The sequence below is a fragment of the Lissotriton vulgaris genome, chromosome 2_1, assembly GCF_964263255.1.
Source record: "Lissotriton vulgaris chromosome 2_1, aLisVul1.2, whole genome shotgun sequence".
In the NCBI taxonomy this organism is placed as follows: Eukaryota; Metazoa; Chordata; class Amphibia; order Caudata; family Salamandridae; genus Lissotriton; species Lissotriton vulgaris.
The window spans coordinates 149,947,263-149,964,979 of record NC_141687.1 but is presented as its reverse complement, the minus strand read 5'-3'; the positions used below and the strand labels follow the sequence as shown (position 1 = coordinate 149,964,979).

General features: G+C 50.4%; 1 protein-coding gene across 1 annotated transcript in view; it reads left to right on the top strand.

Annotated features, from left to right (window-relative positions):
* The window catches only part of GTF2IRD1 (GTF2I repeat domain containing 1), a 993,687-nt gene that overhangs the window by 522,981 nt on the left and 452,989 nt on the right, over positions 1-17,717 (top strand). The window contains exons 8-9 of the mRNA XM_086954598.1: positions 846-935; positions 2,140-2,223. Of these exons, the coding sequence (XP_086810724.1) occupies positions 846-935; positions 2,140-2,223 (174 nt within the window). The remainder of the gene's footprint in view (positions 1-845; positions 936-2,139; positions 2,224-17,717) is intronic.

The window sequence follows — 17,717 nt, the reverse complement described above, 5'->3', positions numbered from 1 at the left end:
CTCCTCAACACCTTCCAGTGGAAGTGGAAATTCAAGATACTCAAGATATCCCGGGTCTTGTCTACCCTGGAGAGTGGCACACACAGCTCTGCAGTGGAACCCTAAGTGGCAGTGAGCACAGCACCAGGGGAATCTGTCAGATTGTATCCAGATTTTGGAGAAGACTGCAAGAGATATACCTACAACTTCTGGTGGCTACTCGACCGTGATGCAGTCAGTCACATACTCCTCTCCCTTGGAGACGCCTTCCATCTAGAGTGGAACTTGGGACTCCTGTATGCCTTCACGGTGCTGCTTCTCCTGCCCGAGTTCTGAACTAGATGAGGAACGTCCAAGCTAGATCTTCCTAGTGGCACCAGATTGGGCCAAGAGAGTGTAGTACCCGTAACTCCATTGCATGAGCATCTGTCCTCTGATAAAGCTCCAGACAATTGAGGGCATGTGCTTGTGATCTGGCTGGACCATACTCTCAGGTGAGGGTAACAGTTCAAATTGTGTAATCCCAAACAGATTATATCTGTGCCATTCAAGGGGTAGCAGGTAATTTGCGTGGAAAGAACCCCATGTTAATAACCTCTACAGCTAGTTGACCAATAAGTGTAGCTTATATATTCCTTTTAAATAAGCCTCCTCCTGTCATACGGAAAATGCTGGACTTCAAAATAACATCCACATGTTTCTAAACCAGTAGGTATTGTGACCAATCCATCCCATCTTTGTCAGATAGCAAAACTGCTCTTGAGTTACAATGATATTTTCATATGATTGCACTAGCTTGTTTCCCATCCGCATGCTTTTTAACCATCTTTCTGTTATTTTCTTATTATTTGATTTTTGGTGTCCAGGACAGAAACCCATGATGTCCAAAGGGCCTCTCATCCAGAATGTACATGCCTCAAAGCGAATCCTCTTCTCCATTGTACATGATAAAGAGGGTAAGGTGCTGTCTATGAAAGCATGTTCTTTCTACTCCAGATTTAGTATTTACAAGCTGCCAGTATAGCCCTGCGCCATATAGTTCCAATGCTTGCATTCATACTTTCAGTGAGCATTTGTTATAGTCATATTTTCAAGCACATTTCCTGGTTCATTTCACATTGGTATGTTGTGTATGCCCCATGCTGGAGGGAGCATGATTTATGTGCACCTTGTTTCATGTGTAGTGCATTTATTCTCATCTGCAAATAATGTGGAAGGGTTGGATGTGCCTGACTTTCCCTTAATACAAAATAAACGCCTTGTAAACTGAACACAGAAGGCCCTTTTCTAAACTTGAATGGAAGACCCACTTTGTAAATGGCATGATGCCTACATAATAATACTAGGATTTGTCTTGCTCTGCACTGAATTACCTTATAAAAATAATGGCAATCAAAGTAGTACGATGTCTAGCTAAAAGCCTCGTTGGACCAATGTGTAATGTAGATGTAGGTGAAGAGTGTATGTTGAGATTGACCTTGAAATACCCTTTTAGGCTAAATTTCATTATACTATGCTCCCGATTCCATGTATCTAACACAAAATAGAAAACAAATAAGGCCTATTCACAAAAGCATTTGTGAGTATTTTAAACAAATATTTCCTGAACATTCCCATTTCATTCCAATGTTAGAGTTTTTCAGGCCGATTCCAAAAGGCATGTAAGAGTATGCAATAGAATAATTTAATTTCATTTTTAAATGCCCTTCTGAATGGGCCCCATAGTTTTGATATTGCTTCGAAAGGAATAACGATCAATGATAGCCTTGAGATAGTTAAGAGAGATCCAAAGAAGGTCTTTTGATACTGAGAAGGCCACCTATCGGCTATGTAAAGTTTTGATCAGGTTACCCCAAACTCTTAACTGTTCTTTTGTGTTATGAGAACTAATCCTTCCCATGAAGCTCACCCTTTGGGTTCAAAGTCATTTGTCTATCCATTTATGTTCCGTATCTCTGAAATAGGGAGTTATGACAGCACATTTCTTATCTCGATGTCCCTGTTTGATAAAGGCCTGTGATCCTGAACAAATCACTTCAATTCTCCCTGTCTCTGTTTGTTAATTTTCCATAAATAATAGCGTTTGTCTTACAACTAGGTGCTCCAGTATTAAGTTCACCATAAAAATGGATGCTTATGCTTACATTTGTGTTTTGATAGAGAAATGGGACAACTTCATAAAGGATACTGAAGACATCAATACCCTCAGGGAGTGTGTGCAAATTCTGTTCAACAGTAGATACGGTGAGTAGTATCCTGCTATCTGTCTCTTATACAGGTGTTTTTCTGGTCTCCAAAAAAAGATAATTTTCATCCCTCCACAACCGCACATAAGCATATATTGCTGCCTTAACACAGTTATTGTTTCATGTTGCTTTTTTCCCTTCTTTTGTGTTCAGTGATGTTCATTTTGCAGAATTAAATTTTTGTATTTCAGACCAACGCAGACTACAACTAACCACAAGACTGTTGTGGATGGCACAGCAGTGATAAGTCTTCAGTATCTAAACTAATCTCTCATGTGAGACCTCAGAGCGATGAGAGGGTCAGTCATCTGTTTCTGAAGGACGTACCAGAAAGAAAACGGCAGAAAAACGCCTTCGGTCCCTGTCTACTCATGGTTCGACATTGAGGAAATGCCGCAGACCCACTGACCTCGTTCGACATCGAGGAACCGTCAAGATCAAGATTGAAGTTAAGATGCCACCGTCATTCACATTCGACAAAGAGAGCAATGCCGACACATCGAGGGCAGTTAACATCAAGGACTGTTTTGGCGTCTCCTAGACTACAGGAGGCAAGAAGGAAATGGAGACATATCTATTCCTCTCCAGACTTGTAGTATTCTGGAACATACACTCCTTCACGAGCTGCACCAGGTTGCTCTCCCCCAGTGGCATCTCAACCACCACCTTCTCCTCCTCCTCTGCCATCTTCATCTCCTCCAACACCACCAGCGGCAGTACCTCCTGTGCTAAGGCCCAGATCTCACTCTAGATCACACATTCGTTCCAGGTGCCGCCATCACAGCTCAAGGTTCTCATCTCCATCATCAAGGCGCTCACATCATCGTCACTATTCACGACTGTCTCGATCTAGACACACTACAGAGACTTCATCTGCTACTACAGTATGAAACTCTCCAACTCTATCAGACTCCCACCTCCCCACGTATTACCAGTGGATGAAATCACCCCTTTTCAAGAAGTCTTGGTGAGGGGAACTGCTAAGCTAAATAGTCAGATGTTGACTCCAACACCAATGGCATCCATAATCTTTAATCCCTCCAACATAAGTCGACATCAAGACCTTAGCTGCCACTAGTCCCTTCGACTATTAGAATCTGTTATGAACCTTTTCTTGACACCAGCATCTCTCAAGTCTGCTCCATCAAGGCTTCAGAAAAAATACGACCCTTAGCTGCAGGATCCTGCCCTTCTCCGTAGGCACCCAACACCAGACTCTGTCATTGTAGTGACTGCAAACAAACATCAATCCACTACTCCCACTTCAGCCGTCCCTCCTGATCAAGAGAGTCAGAGGTTGGGCTTTGGGGGTCGGAAGGTCTACAGGATGGCAGCAGCCACAATTAAGGCGGCTAGCGCCACTGTCCTCTTATGCAGGTATGCCGGAGCTCCGTGGGAATCCATGTAACAGTTTGTTGAGCATCTTCCAAGAGACAAACGTGAGAACATAGCGGAAATTTTCAATGAAGGGTTAATGGTCTCTAACCAGGTCATTAGGGCTGCAGCAGATTCTTCGCTACTTTCAGCACATGAGTACTGCCACAGTATTCCTCTCCGCAAGCATTATTGGCTTCACCTTATTTCCCTCAAGCCAGAATCACAACAGAGAAACTCAATCTTCCATTCTCCGTTATCACCCTCTTTAGCAGTCATACCAATGACGAGATGGTGAGGATGACGGCAGAAATTTAGATTTGAAAATCAGTTGACTAGAAAAACCTAAAGAACTACCAATGCCATTTTTATTCTCAAACCCCTCACAGGTATCAAGGACGCCAGCAAAGCGGTGCACAACAACAGCGCTGTTAGACCTGGCACCTTGGCGTGAGTCTCCCTTCCACTTTTTGCTGATGTGCCTCCGATGTTTTGCTGGTTTTCCGATACTCAGGGCACTGCGCCACGGCTGATCCGTGCCGCAGTGCAAGTGCTCCCTACTGTAAACTGTACATACGATTGGTGTCCATGATTGGTGCATTGGATTTACTGTTAGTCCCTAGTAAAGCGCACGAGAGAGTGCCGGGGCCCGTAGATGCCAATACTGCTGGTGGGCCTGCAGCGCTGGTTGCGCCACCCACCGAAGCAGCCGTAAAGATGTGTCTGGGAACTGCGACCGCAGAACCCGCGTGTGGTCTCGTACTATCACGCTAGCTGGGCAAGTGTCCCCACTTGCCAGCACCGACCCTTCCCTTGACCACATATTAGTCACCCCTATGGTAGGCCTGCGGGCAGGGTGCGTTGTAGGTGCAAGGTAGGACAAGCCCTGATGTGCGTGGCATGTCCTAGTAGTGACTTACAACGAAGACCGCATTTCACTACTGAAGGCTACCTGCTCCATTAGGCCAGGCTGAGCTGCGAGGGTTGTTACACCCTATAATCCCCGCAGGCTCAAGGAGCATGGTAGTGAGTCATGTTTAGTATGCCTGAACTCGGGATAATGAGATATTTCTTGTAGTCAAGTTTATTTCAGTGTCCTGGGTTTGCAAATGCTGCTTTTAGAAAGTTAGCCTTTGCTTGCTTAACCATTTCAGCCGCCTCTGCTGGTGTGTATCTGACTGTCTGGGATGTGTGAGTGACAGGGCTGGAGGGATGACGGGTGGTGAATGCGCAGATTACACCTTAGTGGGAGGTAGGAGTGCCTCTTGACTCGAGCTGTCACTGTGCTCGACCTCCACAATGCTGGCTCCACCCTCCTGGGGAGCGGCGGATGACTCTGCCGGCACCTGGCCCAGGAAGGGCGAAGCCCCCATCAACAAGGTACTCTGGCCACTCCCGTCCGGACAATGCTGGCTCCACCTCCTGTGGGGCGTCTGATGCGCCTGCCCCTCACACTGAAAGCAGAAGCCGGAGTACACCCGCGGGGGTACTCCAGAACTGAGAGTGGTTATGCAAAGGCCCCCCTGGCCTGCGAGAACAAAAGAATTGGCCTATAAAAGAAGGAGCCCTGCTCCTTGAAAATTAGATCCGGTTTGGGCCACAGAAAGACTCTGCCCTACGAGAAGGACCGTGAGAGACAAGGAAGGGTGCTGACTCTTGCCTGTGTCTGGTGCCTTGCTGCTGAAGGAGAGGAAGACAATAAGACTACGAAAAGACTGTTGTGCTACTTGTGCCAAACTCTGCAAAGAGATCTCCAAGGGCTTGCAACTGAACTTGCCCCCTGACCAGCGTCCCAGGACCAGTGGACGCTACCCCCTTGGAAAGCGACTGCGGGTGCTGACCATCGCCGCAGCCCTGACGGAGGAATCTCCTCTAAGGCATCAACATCCTCCCGACCACCGTGACCGGGGCCCAAAGCAACAGCGGAAGCAAAGTGAGGACCAGCCGCCGCTGGCCCGAACACCGTGACCGCAACTGCACCGGGAGCCCGAGAGCAAAGCAAAGGAGGACCCGTCCGGTCCGAGCTATCGAGGTGAAGGCATAGCGAGCCCTCACTCACCTGCAAAGACGGACAACTGCCCTACGAGAATCCGCAAAGTCGGTAAGCCTGCCCGACAGCCCAGCTGTGAGCCCACAGCTGCACCGACATTTGGCTGGGTACGTCCTGCACTTGGGGACCGTACTGCCACTTGTCCCCACCGCACAGCCGCCGCCTCCAAGGTCGGAGCGGACGACGAGGAAAGGACCCTGCCGCCACAGAACACCGCTGCCCCGGACGACCAGTGACCTGCTCGGCCGAAGAGCCGCAACGATCAGCGACCCCGGGAAGGCAACGCGACGTGGGACAGATCCCTTGGAAGCCGCCGGCTCCACAAGAACATTGGGTAACCCCGGCCTACGGGCCTCAAGAGAACGTCCATAAGAACTGTGGTAACCCGAATTAAGTAACCTGCAACCGTCTTCATAAAGTTATTGACTGTATTCATAAGCCTGCTTAAAATCTATATAAAGATATATATTTTTACAGAATACAGTCTGGTCTCGTTGTGTGGTGGGTTGGTTGTAAAGGTGTACTGTTGCAAGTGTTTAACCCTATGTGCCCCAAAGATTAGCCTACGACTGCTTAAGCCACACTACCTAGAGGGTAAGCAGAGGTTGTCTGGAAGGTAACCCTCAGCCCTGACGAGGAAGAGAGAGTCCCTGCTTGTCGCTAGTGTTACACTGCGCCAACTAGAGCCTCCCCCTTCCTACATTGGCAGCAGCGAGAGGATTTCGAATTTACACTTGCGATAGTTATACCTGAGCTTCTGACCGCTACACAAGGATTACGGTACAGTTACTAAACCACAGACTTTGCTTTTTGAAAGAAGATTCCGCGTGCAGAAACCATGCCGGGCACAAAGAGCCTGGATGGAGCGGAGTCCACGACCTCTGAGGTGTTGGAGGTGGAGTGGGACGCCGCAAAGCTGGACAAATACTCAAAGTTGGAGCTGAAGTTTTTCTGTAGGAAACTAAAGGTTCCGCACGCTGGGTGCAAAAACAAGCCGGAGCTCTACAAGGCCCTGAAAGCCTGGGTGGAGTCCAGAAAGACCCCGGAAGAGCAAGACGTCCTCGCCGAGCAGAATACGACGGAGGAGCAGAATGCACTTGGGGATCTGATCGATCTCGAGAGGCAAGACAGCGAGCACAGCTTTGGTAAAGGCCTGTCGCCAGAGGAGCTGGCGGACAGGAAGGAAACCCGGAATCACGAAAGGAAGTTGGCAGAATTGAAAATCCAGCTGGAGCTGGAAACCAAAAGAATGGCGCTGGAAGAGCGAAAGCACCAGATGGATTATGAAATCAAGATGAGGGAGATAAGTCTCAAAGAGAGAGACTTGGATCGGCCTCCCTCTGGTGGCAGCACATCGCCAGTGCAGGTACAGTCAAGAGTGCACATCCCGAAGGACGTAGTTAAGGAGTTCTTTAAGGGGGATGACATAGGACAGTGGTTTAGGGCATACGAGGTAGCCATGTCCTCCCACCGGGTCCCTGACAAGGATTGGGGAGCGGGGTTGTGGGGACGGTTCCTTAGCGAAGGGAGAGATACCTTGCTAGATTTGCCCGTTGAGAATCAGAGATCCTATGCCCACATGAAAGAAGCTTTATTAAACAGGTACGGGCTTACCCCTGAAATGTATAGACAGAAGTTTAGGGGATGTACTAAGCGGCCTGGGAATACGTATGTGGAGTATGTGACTTACTTTTGCAGAGCACTGGATGGTTGGGTGAAAGGTAACAAAGTGAATGATTTTCAAGGTCTCTTTGATTTAATTGCATGGGAGCACTTGTCCGATCACTGTTTTCCTGAGTTACGCCAACACCTGATCGATAGCAAGCTGTCCAACCCGAGGAAGCTTGCTGAGGAGGCGGACCGCTGGCTCAGCACCAGGGTCCACAAGGGTCCCGTGGGAGATTCCGCCAAGAGTGGGCAGGGTCCCCAGCAGAAGAGTGGGGGGGACAAAGGGGGAAAACAGAAAGGGTTCCAAAAAGGCCCCCAAAGTAGTTCCCAAGGGAATCCGCAGCAGGGTTCTCAGCCTCCCCCACCCCCGAAGCAGAATGGAGCCCCGACAGGTAAACCTGTTCCAAAGGGGCCCTTCAATTGTTTCAAATGTGGCGAGCCTGGGCACATATCCAGTGACCCCAAGTGTCGCCTATTTGGAAAACCTGCACCCACTGGTGCTCCGCCCCGACAAGTGACTAGCGTTCACCTGGGAGAAGAAATGATGGTCCCGGGGGGTGGAGATCCCGTTCACATGACCCTGGTCTCGCTAGGAGACAGTGAGATGATCCCGACAAACTACCTGCCCTCTAACACTAAAAAATATGGGCAGGTGGTGATCATCAATGGTAAGGAAGCTGAGGCTCTTAGAGACACAGGAGCCAGTGTGACTGCAGTGAGGCAGCACCTGGTGTCTCAAGAGCAGGTTGTACCCCATGCCTACTGTAGGGTTATCAACGCTGATAATCCTGAGAGTCAGTGTCCGATGGCTCAAGTTCCCTTCGAGTGGGGGGGGGTCTCTGGTACTCTGCAGGTCTGTGTGAGAAAAACCATGCCTGTTGACTGTTTGCTAGGGAACGACTTGGAGCACTCCCCTTGGGAAAAGGTGGAGAAGACGACTCACCTGCGGATGGTGGGTCTGCCTGACTGGGCGTGCGTGACCACCCGGTCGATGGCAGCCAGTAAGGGTGATCAAGAGGTCCTGGGGCCTGATGGAGAGGCCCAGGAACCGGCTTTAGGGAGAAGGCGCAGGGGGCGCGGGAAACCGGCCCCTGAAGTTCCTACGGTCCAGGAGGAGGCAGACCTTGAGGGGGATGCCCTGGAGCCTACAGGGGAACAGATCGCCGAACTGGGGGACCTGCCTGAGCTGACCCATTGGCAGCAAGAAGGAGGACCCTCCAAGGAGGAATTCTGCAGGGAGCAGAAAGAATGCCCTTCTCTCGTGGGTATGCGGCAGCAGGCTGCAGACCAGGCCAATGGTGTTCAGGCCAAAACACATTACGTGTACTGGGAGAACGACCTCCTGTATTCGGAGCCTAAGGCTGCTGAACCTGGGTCAGCCCGTGTGCTGGTGGTACCCCAGAAGTTCAGAGCCTTCCTACTGGGTCTGGCTCACGATGTGCCTTTAGCAGGACATCTAGGGATGGACAAGACCTATGACAGGCTTGTCACCCACTTCTACTGGCCCCAAATGCATAAGAGCTCAGACGCTCATTGCAGAACCTGTCCGACTTGCCAGGCAAGTGGGAAGACGGGAGGGAAGAACAAGGCTCCCCTCCAACCCTTCCCTGTGGTCGGTACGCCATTCCAGCGAGTGGGTATTGACATCGTTGGGCCTCTGGACCCCAAGACAGCCATGGGCAACAGGTTCATCCTGGTCTTGGTGGACCATGCCACCCGGTACCCTGAAGCCATCCCTCTGAGGACAGTGACGGCTCCCGTGGTGGGGCGTGCACTGATGGGAATTTTCTCACGAGTAGGATTCCCTCTAGAGGTGGTGAGCGACAGGGGGACCAACTTCATATCGAAATATATGAAGTCCCTTTGGCAGGAGTGTGGCGTAACGTACAAGTTCACCACACCCTACCATCCCCAAGGTAACGGATTGGTTGAAAGATTCAACCGAACCCTCAAAGGCATGATAATGGGCCTGGAAGGTCCGATGAGGCGTAAGTGGGACGTCCTCTTGCCATGCCTGCTGTTTGCATATCGCGAGGTACCACAGAAGTCCCTAGGGTTCAGCCCCTTTGAACTGCTGTACGGTCACCCCGTGAGAGGACCACTGAGTTTGGTAAAGGAAGGCTGGGAGCAATCTCCCAGGAAACCTCCCCAGAATGTATATAGCTACATGCTGGCCTTCAGAAACCAGACCAGGCGCTTCAGACAACTTGCCGAGGCAAATCTGGAAGCGAGCCAGGAAGAAATGAAGCGGTGGTACGATCAGAATGCCACTCTGGTCGAGCTTCAGCCTGGACAGGAGGTGTATGTCTTGGCCCCAGTGGAGCCCTGTGCCCTTCAAGATAAGTGGACAGGACCATTTGAGGTTGTGGAGCGCAAGAGCCCCGTGACATACTTGGTGGACATGAAGACGCCCAGGAACCCTTTGCGGGTCCTACATGTCAACCGCCTCAAGCCCCACTTGCGAAGGTCCGAAGTGGGCATGTTGTTGGCAACCGATGATGGAATGGAGGAGGAGTCGGAGCCTCTTCCTGACCTCTTGGTGGCCTGTGAGAAGGATGGGTCTGTGGATGGAGTTAACCTCTCACCCTCCCTGACCGCCGAACAACAGGAGGACTGCCGCCAGTTGCTGGGGCAGTTTCCAGACCTGTTTTCCCTGGTTCCGAGTGTCACAGATTGGTGCGTCCATGATGTGGACACTGGAGACAGCTTACCGGTGAAGCACAAGGCTTACCGGGTAACTGACAGGGTCCGGGCCTGCATCAAGGAGGAGGTCTCCAAGATGCTTGCCCTCGGGGTGGTTGAGTCTTCCAGCAGTCCTTGGTCCAGCCCCGTGGTCTTGGTTCCGAAGGCTGCTGCGCCGGGAGCCACACCCGAACTCCGGTTCTGTGTGGACTACAGAGGACTCAATTCAGTCACGAAGACTGACGCGCACCCCATCCCCAGAGCTGACGAGCTCATTGATCGGCTAGGGGCTGCCCGGTTTCTCAGCACGTTTGATTTGACGTCTGGGTACTGGCAGATCGCCTTGACCGATGGGGCAAAGGAGAGGTCGGCATTCTCTACACCAGATGGGCATTTCCAGTTCCGGGGTATGCCATTTGGAATGAAGAATGCCCCTGCCACCTTTCAGAGATTGGTCAACCAGGTGTTGGCTGGACTGGACGAGTTCAGTGCCGCCTACCTGGATGACATCGTGGTGTTCAGTGGCACCTGGCCCGAACACCTGCGACACCTCTGGGAAGTGTTGATGGCCCTGCGCAGAGCAGGCCTCACAATCAAGGCAAGCAAGTGCCAGATTGGGCAGGGTTCAGTGGTGTACTTGGGACACCAAGTTGGGAGTGGCAAGGTAGCCCCCTTGCAGCCCAAAATCGAAACCATCCTGGCTTGGGAACCCCCCAAAACCCAGACTGCAGTGAGAGCCTTCCTGGGGCTCACTGGGTATTACAGGAGGTTTGTCAAGGGTTATGGCACGATCGTGGCCCCCTTGACAGAGCTGACTTCGAAAAAGCAGCCCAGGAATGTGATTTGGACTGACACCTGTCAGAAGGCTTTCGACACCCTGAAGACTGCCATGTGCACGGCGCCCGTGCTCCTGGCCCCAGATTTCTCCAAGGAGTTCATTGTGCAAACAGACGCTTCAGAGCATGGTGTAGGGGCTGTTCTTTCACAGATGACTGAGGAGGGCTTTGACCAACCCGTAGCCTTCATAAGTCGGAGGTTACTTCCACGGGAAAGTAGGTGGAGTGCAATAGAGCGTGAAGCATTTGCTGTGGTCTGGGCGCTGAAGAAGCTAAGACTCTACTTGTTTGGGTCTCACTTCCGAGTTCAGACCGACCACAGGCCCCTCAGATGGTTGATGCAAATGAGGGGTGAGAACCCGAAACTGTTGAGGTGGTCCATTTCTCTACAGAGTATGGACTTTACGGTGGAACACCGCCCTGGCACCGATCACGCCAACGCTGACGGTCTGTCCAGATTTTTCCGCCTTAGTGATGTGGAACTCCCTGGGGAAGGGTAGTTCCCCCCACATTTCAGCTGGAGGGGACACATGTTAGACCTGGCACCTTGGCGTGAGTCTCCCTTCCACTTTTTGCTGATGTGCCTCCGATGTTTTGCTGGTTTTCCGATACTCAGGGCACTGCGCCACGGCTGATCCGTGCCGCAGTGCAAGTGCTCCCTACTGTAAACTGTACATACGATTGGTGTCCATGATCGGTGCATTGGATTTACTGTTAGTCCCTAGTAAAGCGCACGAGAGAGTGCCGGGGCCCGTAGATGCCAATACTGCTGGTGGGCCTGCAGCGCTGGTTGCGCCACCCACCGAAGCAGCCGTAAAGATGTGTCTGGGAACTGCGACCGCAGAACCCGCGTGTGGTCTCATACTATCACGCTAGCTGGGCAAGTGTCCCCACTTGCCAGCACCGACCCTTCCCTTGACCACATATTAGTCACCCCTATGGTAGGCCTGCGGGCAGGGTGCGTTGTAGGTGCAAGGTAGGACAAGCCCTGATGTGCGTGGCATGTCCTAGTAGTGACTTACAACGAAGACCGCATTTCACTACTGAAGGCTACCTGCTCCATTAGGCCAGGCTGAGCTGCGAGGGTTGTTACACCCTATAATCCCGCAGGCTCAAGGAGCATGGTAGTGAGTCATGTTTAGTATGCCTGAACTCGGGATAATGAGATTTTTCTTGTAGTCAAGTTTATTTCAGTGTCCTGGGTTTGCAAATGCTGCTTTTAGAAAGTTAGCCTTTGCTTGCTTAACCATTTCAGCCGCCTCTGCTGGTGTGTATCTGACTGTCTGGGATGTGTGAGTGACAGGGCTGGAGGGATGACGGGTGGTGAATGCGCAGATTACACCTTAGTGGGAGGTAGGAGTGCCTCTTGACTCGAGCTGTCACTGTGCTCGACCTCCACAATGCTGGCTCCACCCTCCTGGGGAGCGGCGGATGACTCTGCCGGCACCTGGCCCAGGAAGGGCGAAGCCCCCATCAACAAGGTACTCTGGCCACTCCCGTCCGGACAATGCTGGCTCCACCTCCTGTGGGGCGTCTGATGCGCCTGCCCCTCACACTGAAAGCAGAAGCCGGAGTACACCCGCGGGGGTACTCCAGAACTGAGAGTGGTTATGCAAAGGCCCCCCTGGCCTGCGAGAACAAAAGAATTGGCCTATAAAAGAAGGAGCCCTGCTCCTTGAAAATTAGATCCGGTTTGGGCCACAGAAAGACTCTGCCCTACGAGAAGGACCGTGAGAGACAAGGAAGGGTGCTGACTCTTGCCTGTGTCTGGTGCCTTGCTGCTGAAGGAGAGGAAGACAATAAGACTACGAAAAGACTGTTGTGCTACTTGTGCCAAACTCTGCAAAGAGATCTCCAAGGGCTTGCAACTGAACTTGCCCCCTGACCAGCGTCCCAGGACCAGTGGACGCTACCCCCTTGGAAAGCGACTGCGGGTGCTGACCATCGCCGCAGCCCTGACGGAGGAATCTCCTCTAAGGCATCAACATCCTCCCGACCACCGTGACCGGGGCCCAAAGCAACAGCGGAAGCAAAGTGAGGACCAGCCGCCGCTGGCCCGAACACCGTGACCGCAACTGCACCGGGAGCCCGAGAGCAAAGCAAAGGAGGACCCGTCCGGTCCGAGCTATCGAGGTGAAGGCATAGCGAGCCCTCACTCACCTGCAAAGACGGACAACTGCCCTACGAGAATCCGCAAAGTCGGTAAGCCTGCCCGACAGCCCAGCTGTGAGCCCACAGCTGCACCGACATTTGGCTGGGTACGTCCTGCACTTGGGGACCGTACTGCCACTTGTCCCCACCGCACAGCCGCCGCCTCCAAGGTCGGAGCGGACGACGAGGAAAGGACCCTGCCGCCACAGAACACCGCTGCCCCGGACGACCAGTGACCTGCTCGGCCGAAGAGCCGCAACGATCAGCGACCCCGGGAAGGCAACGCGACGTGGGACAGATCCCTTGGAAGCCGCCGGCTCCACAAGAACATTGGGTAACCCCGGCCTACGGGCCTCAAGAGAACGTCCATAAGAACTGTGGTAACCCGAATTAAGTAACCTGCAACCGTCTTCATAAAGTTATTGACTGTATTCATAAGCCTGCTTAAAATCTATATAAAGATATATATTTTTACAGAATACAGTCTGGTCTCGTTGTGTGGTGGGTTGGTTGTAAAGGTGTACTGTTGCAAGTGTTTAACCCTATGTGCCCCAAAGATTAGCCTACGACTGCTTAAGCCACACTACCTAGAGGGTAAGCAGAGGTTGTCTGGAAGGTAACCCTCAGCCCTGACGAGGAAGAGAGAGTCCCTGCTTGTCGCTAGTGTTACACTGCGCCAACTAGAGCCTCCCCCTTCCTACAAGCGCCTATGACCGTACCAGCCTTACCAGAGAAAGCAAGCTAGAGGAAGGTCCACCCAGCTTCTGCCTCAAGGAGGCAAGCAAACATCCAGGTCAAAACCCTAAATTATTACTTCCCCTTCTTCTGTTACCTACTCCGGTAGGGTGAAGCATCCAACATTAACTGGCAGAGTGCCAAAATATCACACAGGACCCCTGGGTTTTGAATATTGATTACAATGTATTTTGTCTCAGGTTCAACAGTCCTCCACCGTCCATACCTTCAAAACCATCTAGGTTCCAGCTACCTCTGTAACAATCAGAGGTCATCATCCTCTTACAAAAGCAGGTGGTGGAACCTGTTTCTCACCAATAACGAGGAGCAGGCATTTAGTCTAGGTACTTTATCATCAAGAAGAAAGACAAGAAAGAATTTAGATTCATTCTTGACCTCAAAATAGCCAAGTGGATTCGACGAGAGAAATTCCGGGTGCTGGCATTACACCAAATTTATCTCCAATTACACCAAGGGGATGAGCTCTATTCCATCGACCTTCAAGATGCTTACTTTCGTATAACAATCAACGGAAATCATTGAAAGTTCTTGAGCTTTGTAATGAGGCAGGACCAATATCAGTTCCAAGTGCTTCCATTTGGCCCGAAGTCATCACCAAGGACATTCTCCAAGTGCATGGCAGTAGTCGCTGCTCATCTCAGGAAACACAAAATATTTGTCTACCATCTACCCACACCACCCGACCTCAACCAAGCTGGCCACAACTTCTCTGCCAGGATCAACAAATGCACTGACAGCTGACACTGACAATGACACTGACCCACTGGAACTGGCAAAAACCAACAGAACCTCAAGATAAGCTGGCTGGTACACCCCAGAACTGAGAACCACCAAGCGCAACTGTCTCCATACTCGAGAAGCAACGGCTTTTCAGCAAGGACCCATTCAACAGAGCTGCTCACAAAACAGCACTCAGCGACTACCACGGCATATCGAGAATGCCAAAAGAGCAGCCATCACTGACCGGAAAGACGCTGCAGCTAACCACACAAAGGGACTCTTAAAAATCATCAAGGAATTCTCCAACCCAGCAGCCATGGAAAACATGGTTCACCCTTCCCAACAACCTGCAACACCATATCTGACTACTTCACCAGCAAGATTGCCGACATCTACAACAACTTTGACCCCCAACCCACCACGCTTAACCACAACAACCTCAGCCTACCAATCAACACCTGCCTAGCCATAACTATCTGGTCCCCACTCAACACTCAGACCACCACAACCATCATGTCTTCCATACCCTCTGGGGCACCCTCTGATCCCTGCCCCAACCATCTCTTCAGCCTTGGATCCAACATAATCAGCACTGAACTGACCACTGTTCACAATGCCTCCATCTTCACAACCTTGCCAGATGCATGGAAAAAAAGCAGAGGTCAGACCCCTCCTAAAGAAACCCTCTGTTGACCCCAGCGACCTTGAAAACTACCGTCTGAACTCCCTGCTCCCATACCCGTCCAAAGTTCTCGAGAAAGCCATCAACCTGCAGCTCACCAACTACCTTGAATGAAACCACCTAATCAACAACTCACAATCAGGATTCCAGGCCAACCAAAGCACTGATCGCCGCAACAGAGAACATCAGATTCTCCTCGACTGCGGAGAAATGGTGGCCCTGCTCCTCCTCGACCTCCCGCAGCTTTCAACACTGTCTCTTACCACATCCTCATCGACAGACTCCTCAACATCGGCTGTCGAGGATTATGCCAAGGTTGCGTGTGTGGTCAGTCGGTGTGGGTGAGGGATCGAGTTCTTCCGGCCACCAGCTGTGATCCAGCTATGGTCCAATGCGGAAATGTTGTTCCAGAAGATCAGTACCTCTGTTTTGTCGTAGTTGAATTTGAGGCAGCTATCTCTCATCTCTCATCCAGTCGGCTAGGGAAGTCTACCATGAAATGACAAGTCAACACAGTCTCCTCCTCCTCCTGCTACCGCACCCTTCACATTCTCTCAAAAATCTTCAGATGGATCCCAGTAAACACCAGAAATACAGTCACGCAAGCCCTCGTCATCAGCTGCCTCGATTACAGCAACACTCTCTACCCAGGAATATCCACCAAGCTCCTCAGAACGCTGCAGCCAGACTTATCCTGGACCTTCCCAAACAAACCCACATCTCTCCTCACCTCATAAACATCCACTGGCTTCCTATCCACAAAAGATGCCAGCTCAAAATTCTCACACACGCCTGCAAAGCTCTCCACGACCAAGGACCATCCTATATCAATCACTGGCTCAACTTCCATCTACCCTCAAGACACCTGTGCTCTGCCTCACTTGCCCTCACTCACGTCCCCTGAGTTTGTCCCAGCTACAGCGGGGGCCTCTCCTCCTCTTACATCGCCACCAAGAACAGGAATGACGTCCCCCCCTCCACCTCCGAACGGCCCCCTCCCTGGCGGTCTGGTCTTCAGCGACTCAAGACCTGGCTCTTCGACGCAGACATAGAAACCTCATGGCCCAGGTACCCCTAGAGATGATTTTATATATATATATATATATATATATATATATATATATATATATATATATATATATATATATATATATATATATATATATATATATATATATATATATATATATATATATATATGTATATGTATATATGTGTGTGTATGTATATATATATATGTATATATATATATGTATATATATATATGTATATATATATGAAAGTTCAAAGGATTGCTTCACTGCAATAAATGCGCACTCAGGAATCCGATATCAGCATAGAAGTTTATTTTTCAGAATACACGCTACGCGTTTCGACACTCTCTGTGTCTTGATCACACGTGTGATCAAGACACAGAGAGTGTCGAAACGCGTAGCGTGTATTCTGAAAAATAAACTTCTATGCTGATATCGGATTCCTGAGTGCGCATTTATTGCAGTGAAGCAATCCTTTGAACTTTCATAATTAATCGGCCCTTGCGGTCCGCCGATTTCCGTGCGCCACCTGACCCGGGAGGAAGAATCCCAGCAGGACCCTGCTTTGCCTTTGGATATATATATATATATATATAAAATCTCTGGGAAGAAGAGAGTTTGTTATGATGTGAGACAAGTAGCGAATGAGTATCTTTAAATATTATTTATTAGTCTTAGTTGCAAGATGGTATCCAAGTACAGCTGCCCCACCAGGAGCAGCCTGTGTGCTGCTCAGCCCATACTCCAATTGACACACCTTACCACACAGGCCCCTAAACATTCCACTCATCATCACCACACAACAAACCACTCCCAATACTCACACTGGCTAAGCAGCCAGGACCCAAGACCAGGAAATAAGGGCGATGCATGAATACATAAGCAAGATATAACAGAATTTATGTTGTGCGGGAAACTAGCATTGGACCTCTTCATGATGGACAACAATGCCAAATGCCAGTTCTACACCAGTCGATTCCCTCTCCCAGGACAGTAGGGGAATGCCCTTTCAATGAGCTGGTCTGGGATTTATGCTTGCGCTTTTCTCCCCTGCCCACTGATTCCCAAATTCCTCACCAAGATGAAGACAAAATGCTGCTGTCTTCTATTGATCGCTCCCAAGTGGCCCAGGCAGCACTGGTTTTCAGCGCTCCTCCTCCTTTTGGAGACCAAGCCCATGCGACTTCCATCAGCATCATCTCTCCTCTTGCATGCATGCCTTCTGAATTTTATAACTTTCAGAATGTAAATATCACTCAAGAATGCAGAGATATTCTTACTAAGTCAAGAGCGGAAGGCATGACCAAAACTTACAAATTAAAGTGGAAATGTTTTTGTCACTGTTGTCACCAAAACAACGTAACACCCGTTCTCCGCTTCTCTGGAACATATCTTCTTTTTCTGGCCAAGTCAGGCCAGGTTTATTCATCAGTCAAAGTCCACATTTCTACAATTTCAAGGTACATTTCCTCGGCACAGGCTCTTTGTCTCTGTTCTACAAGGCTCATAAAGCGATTCATGAGAAGACTCTTCAGAACC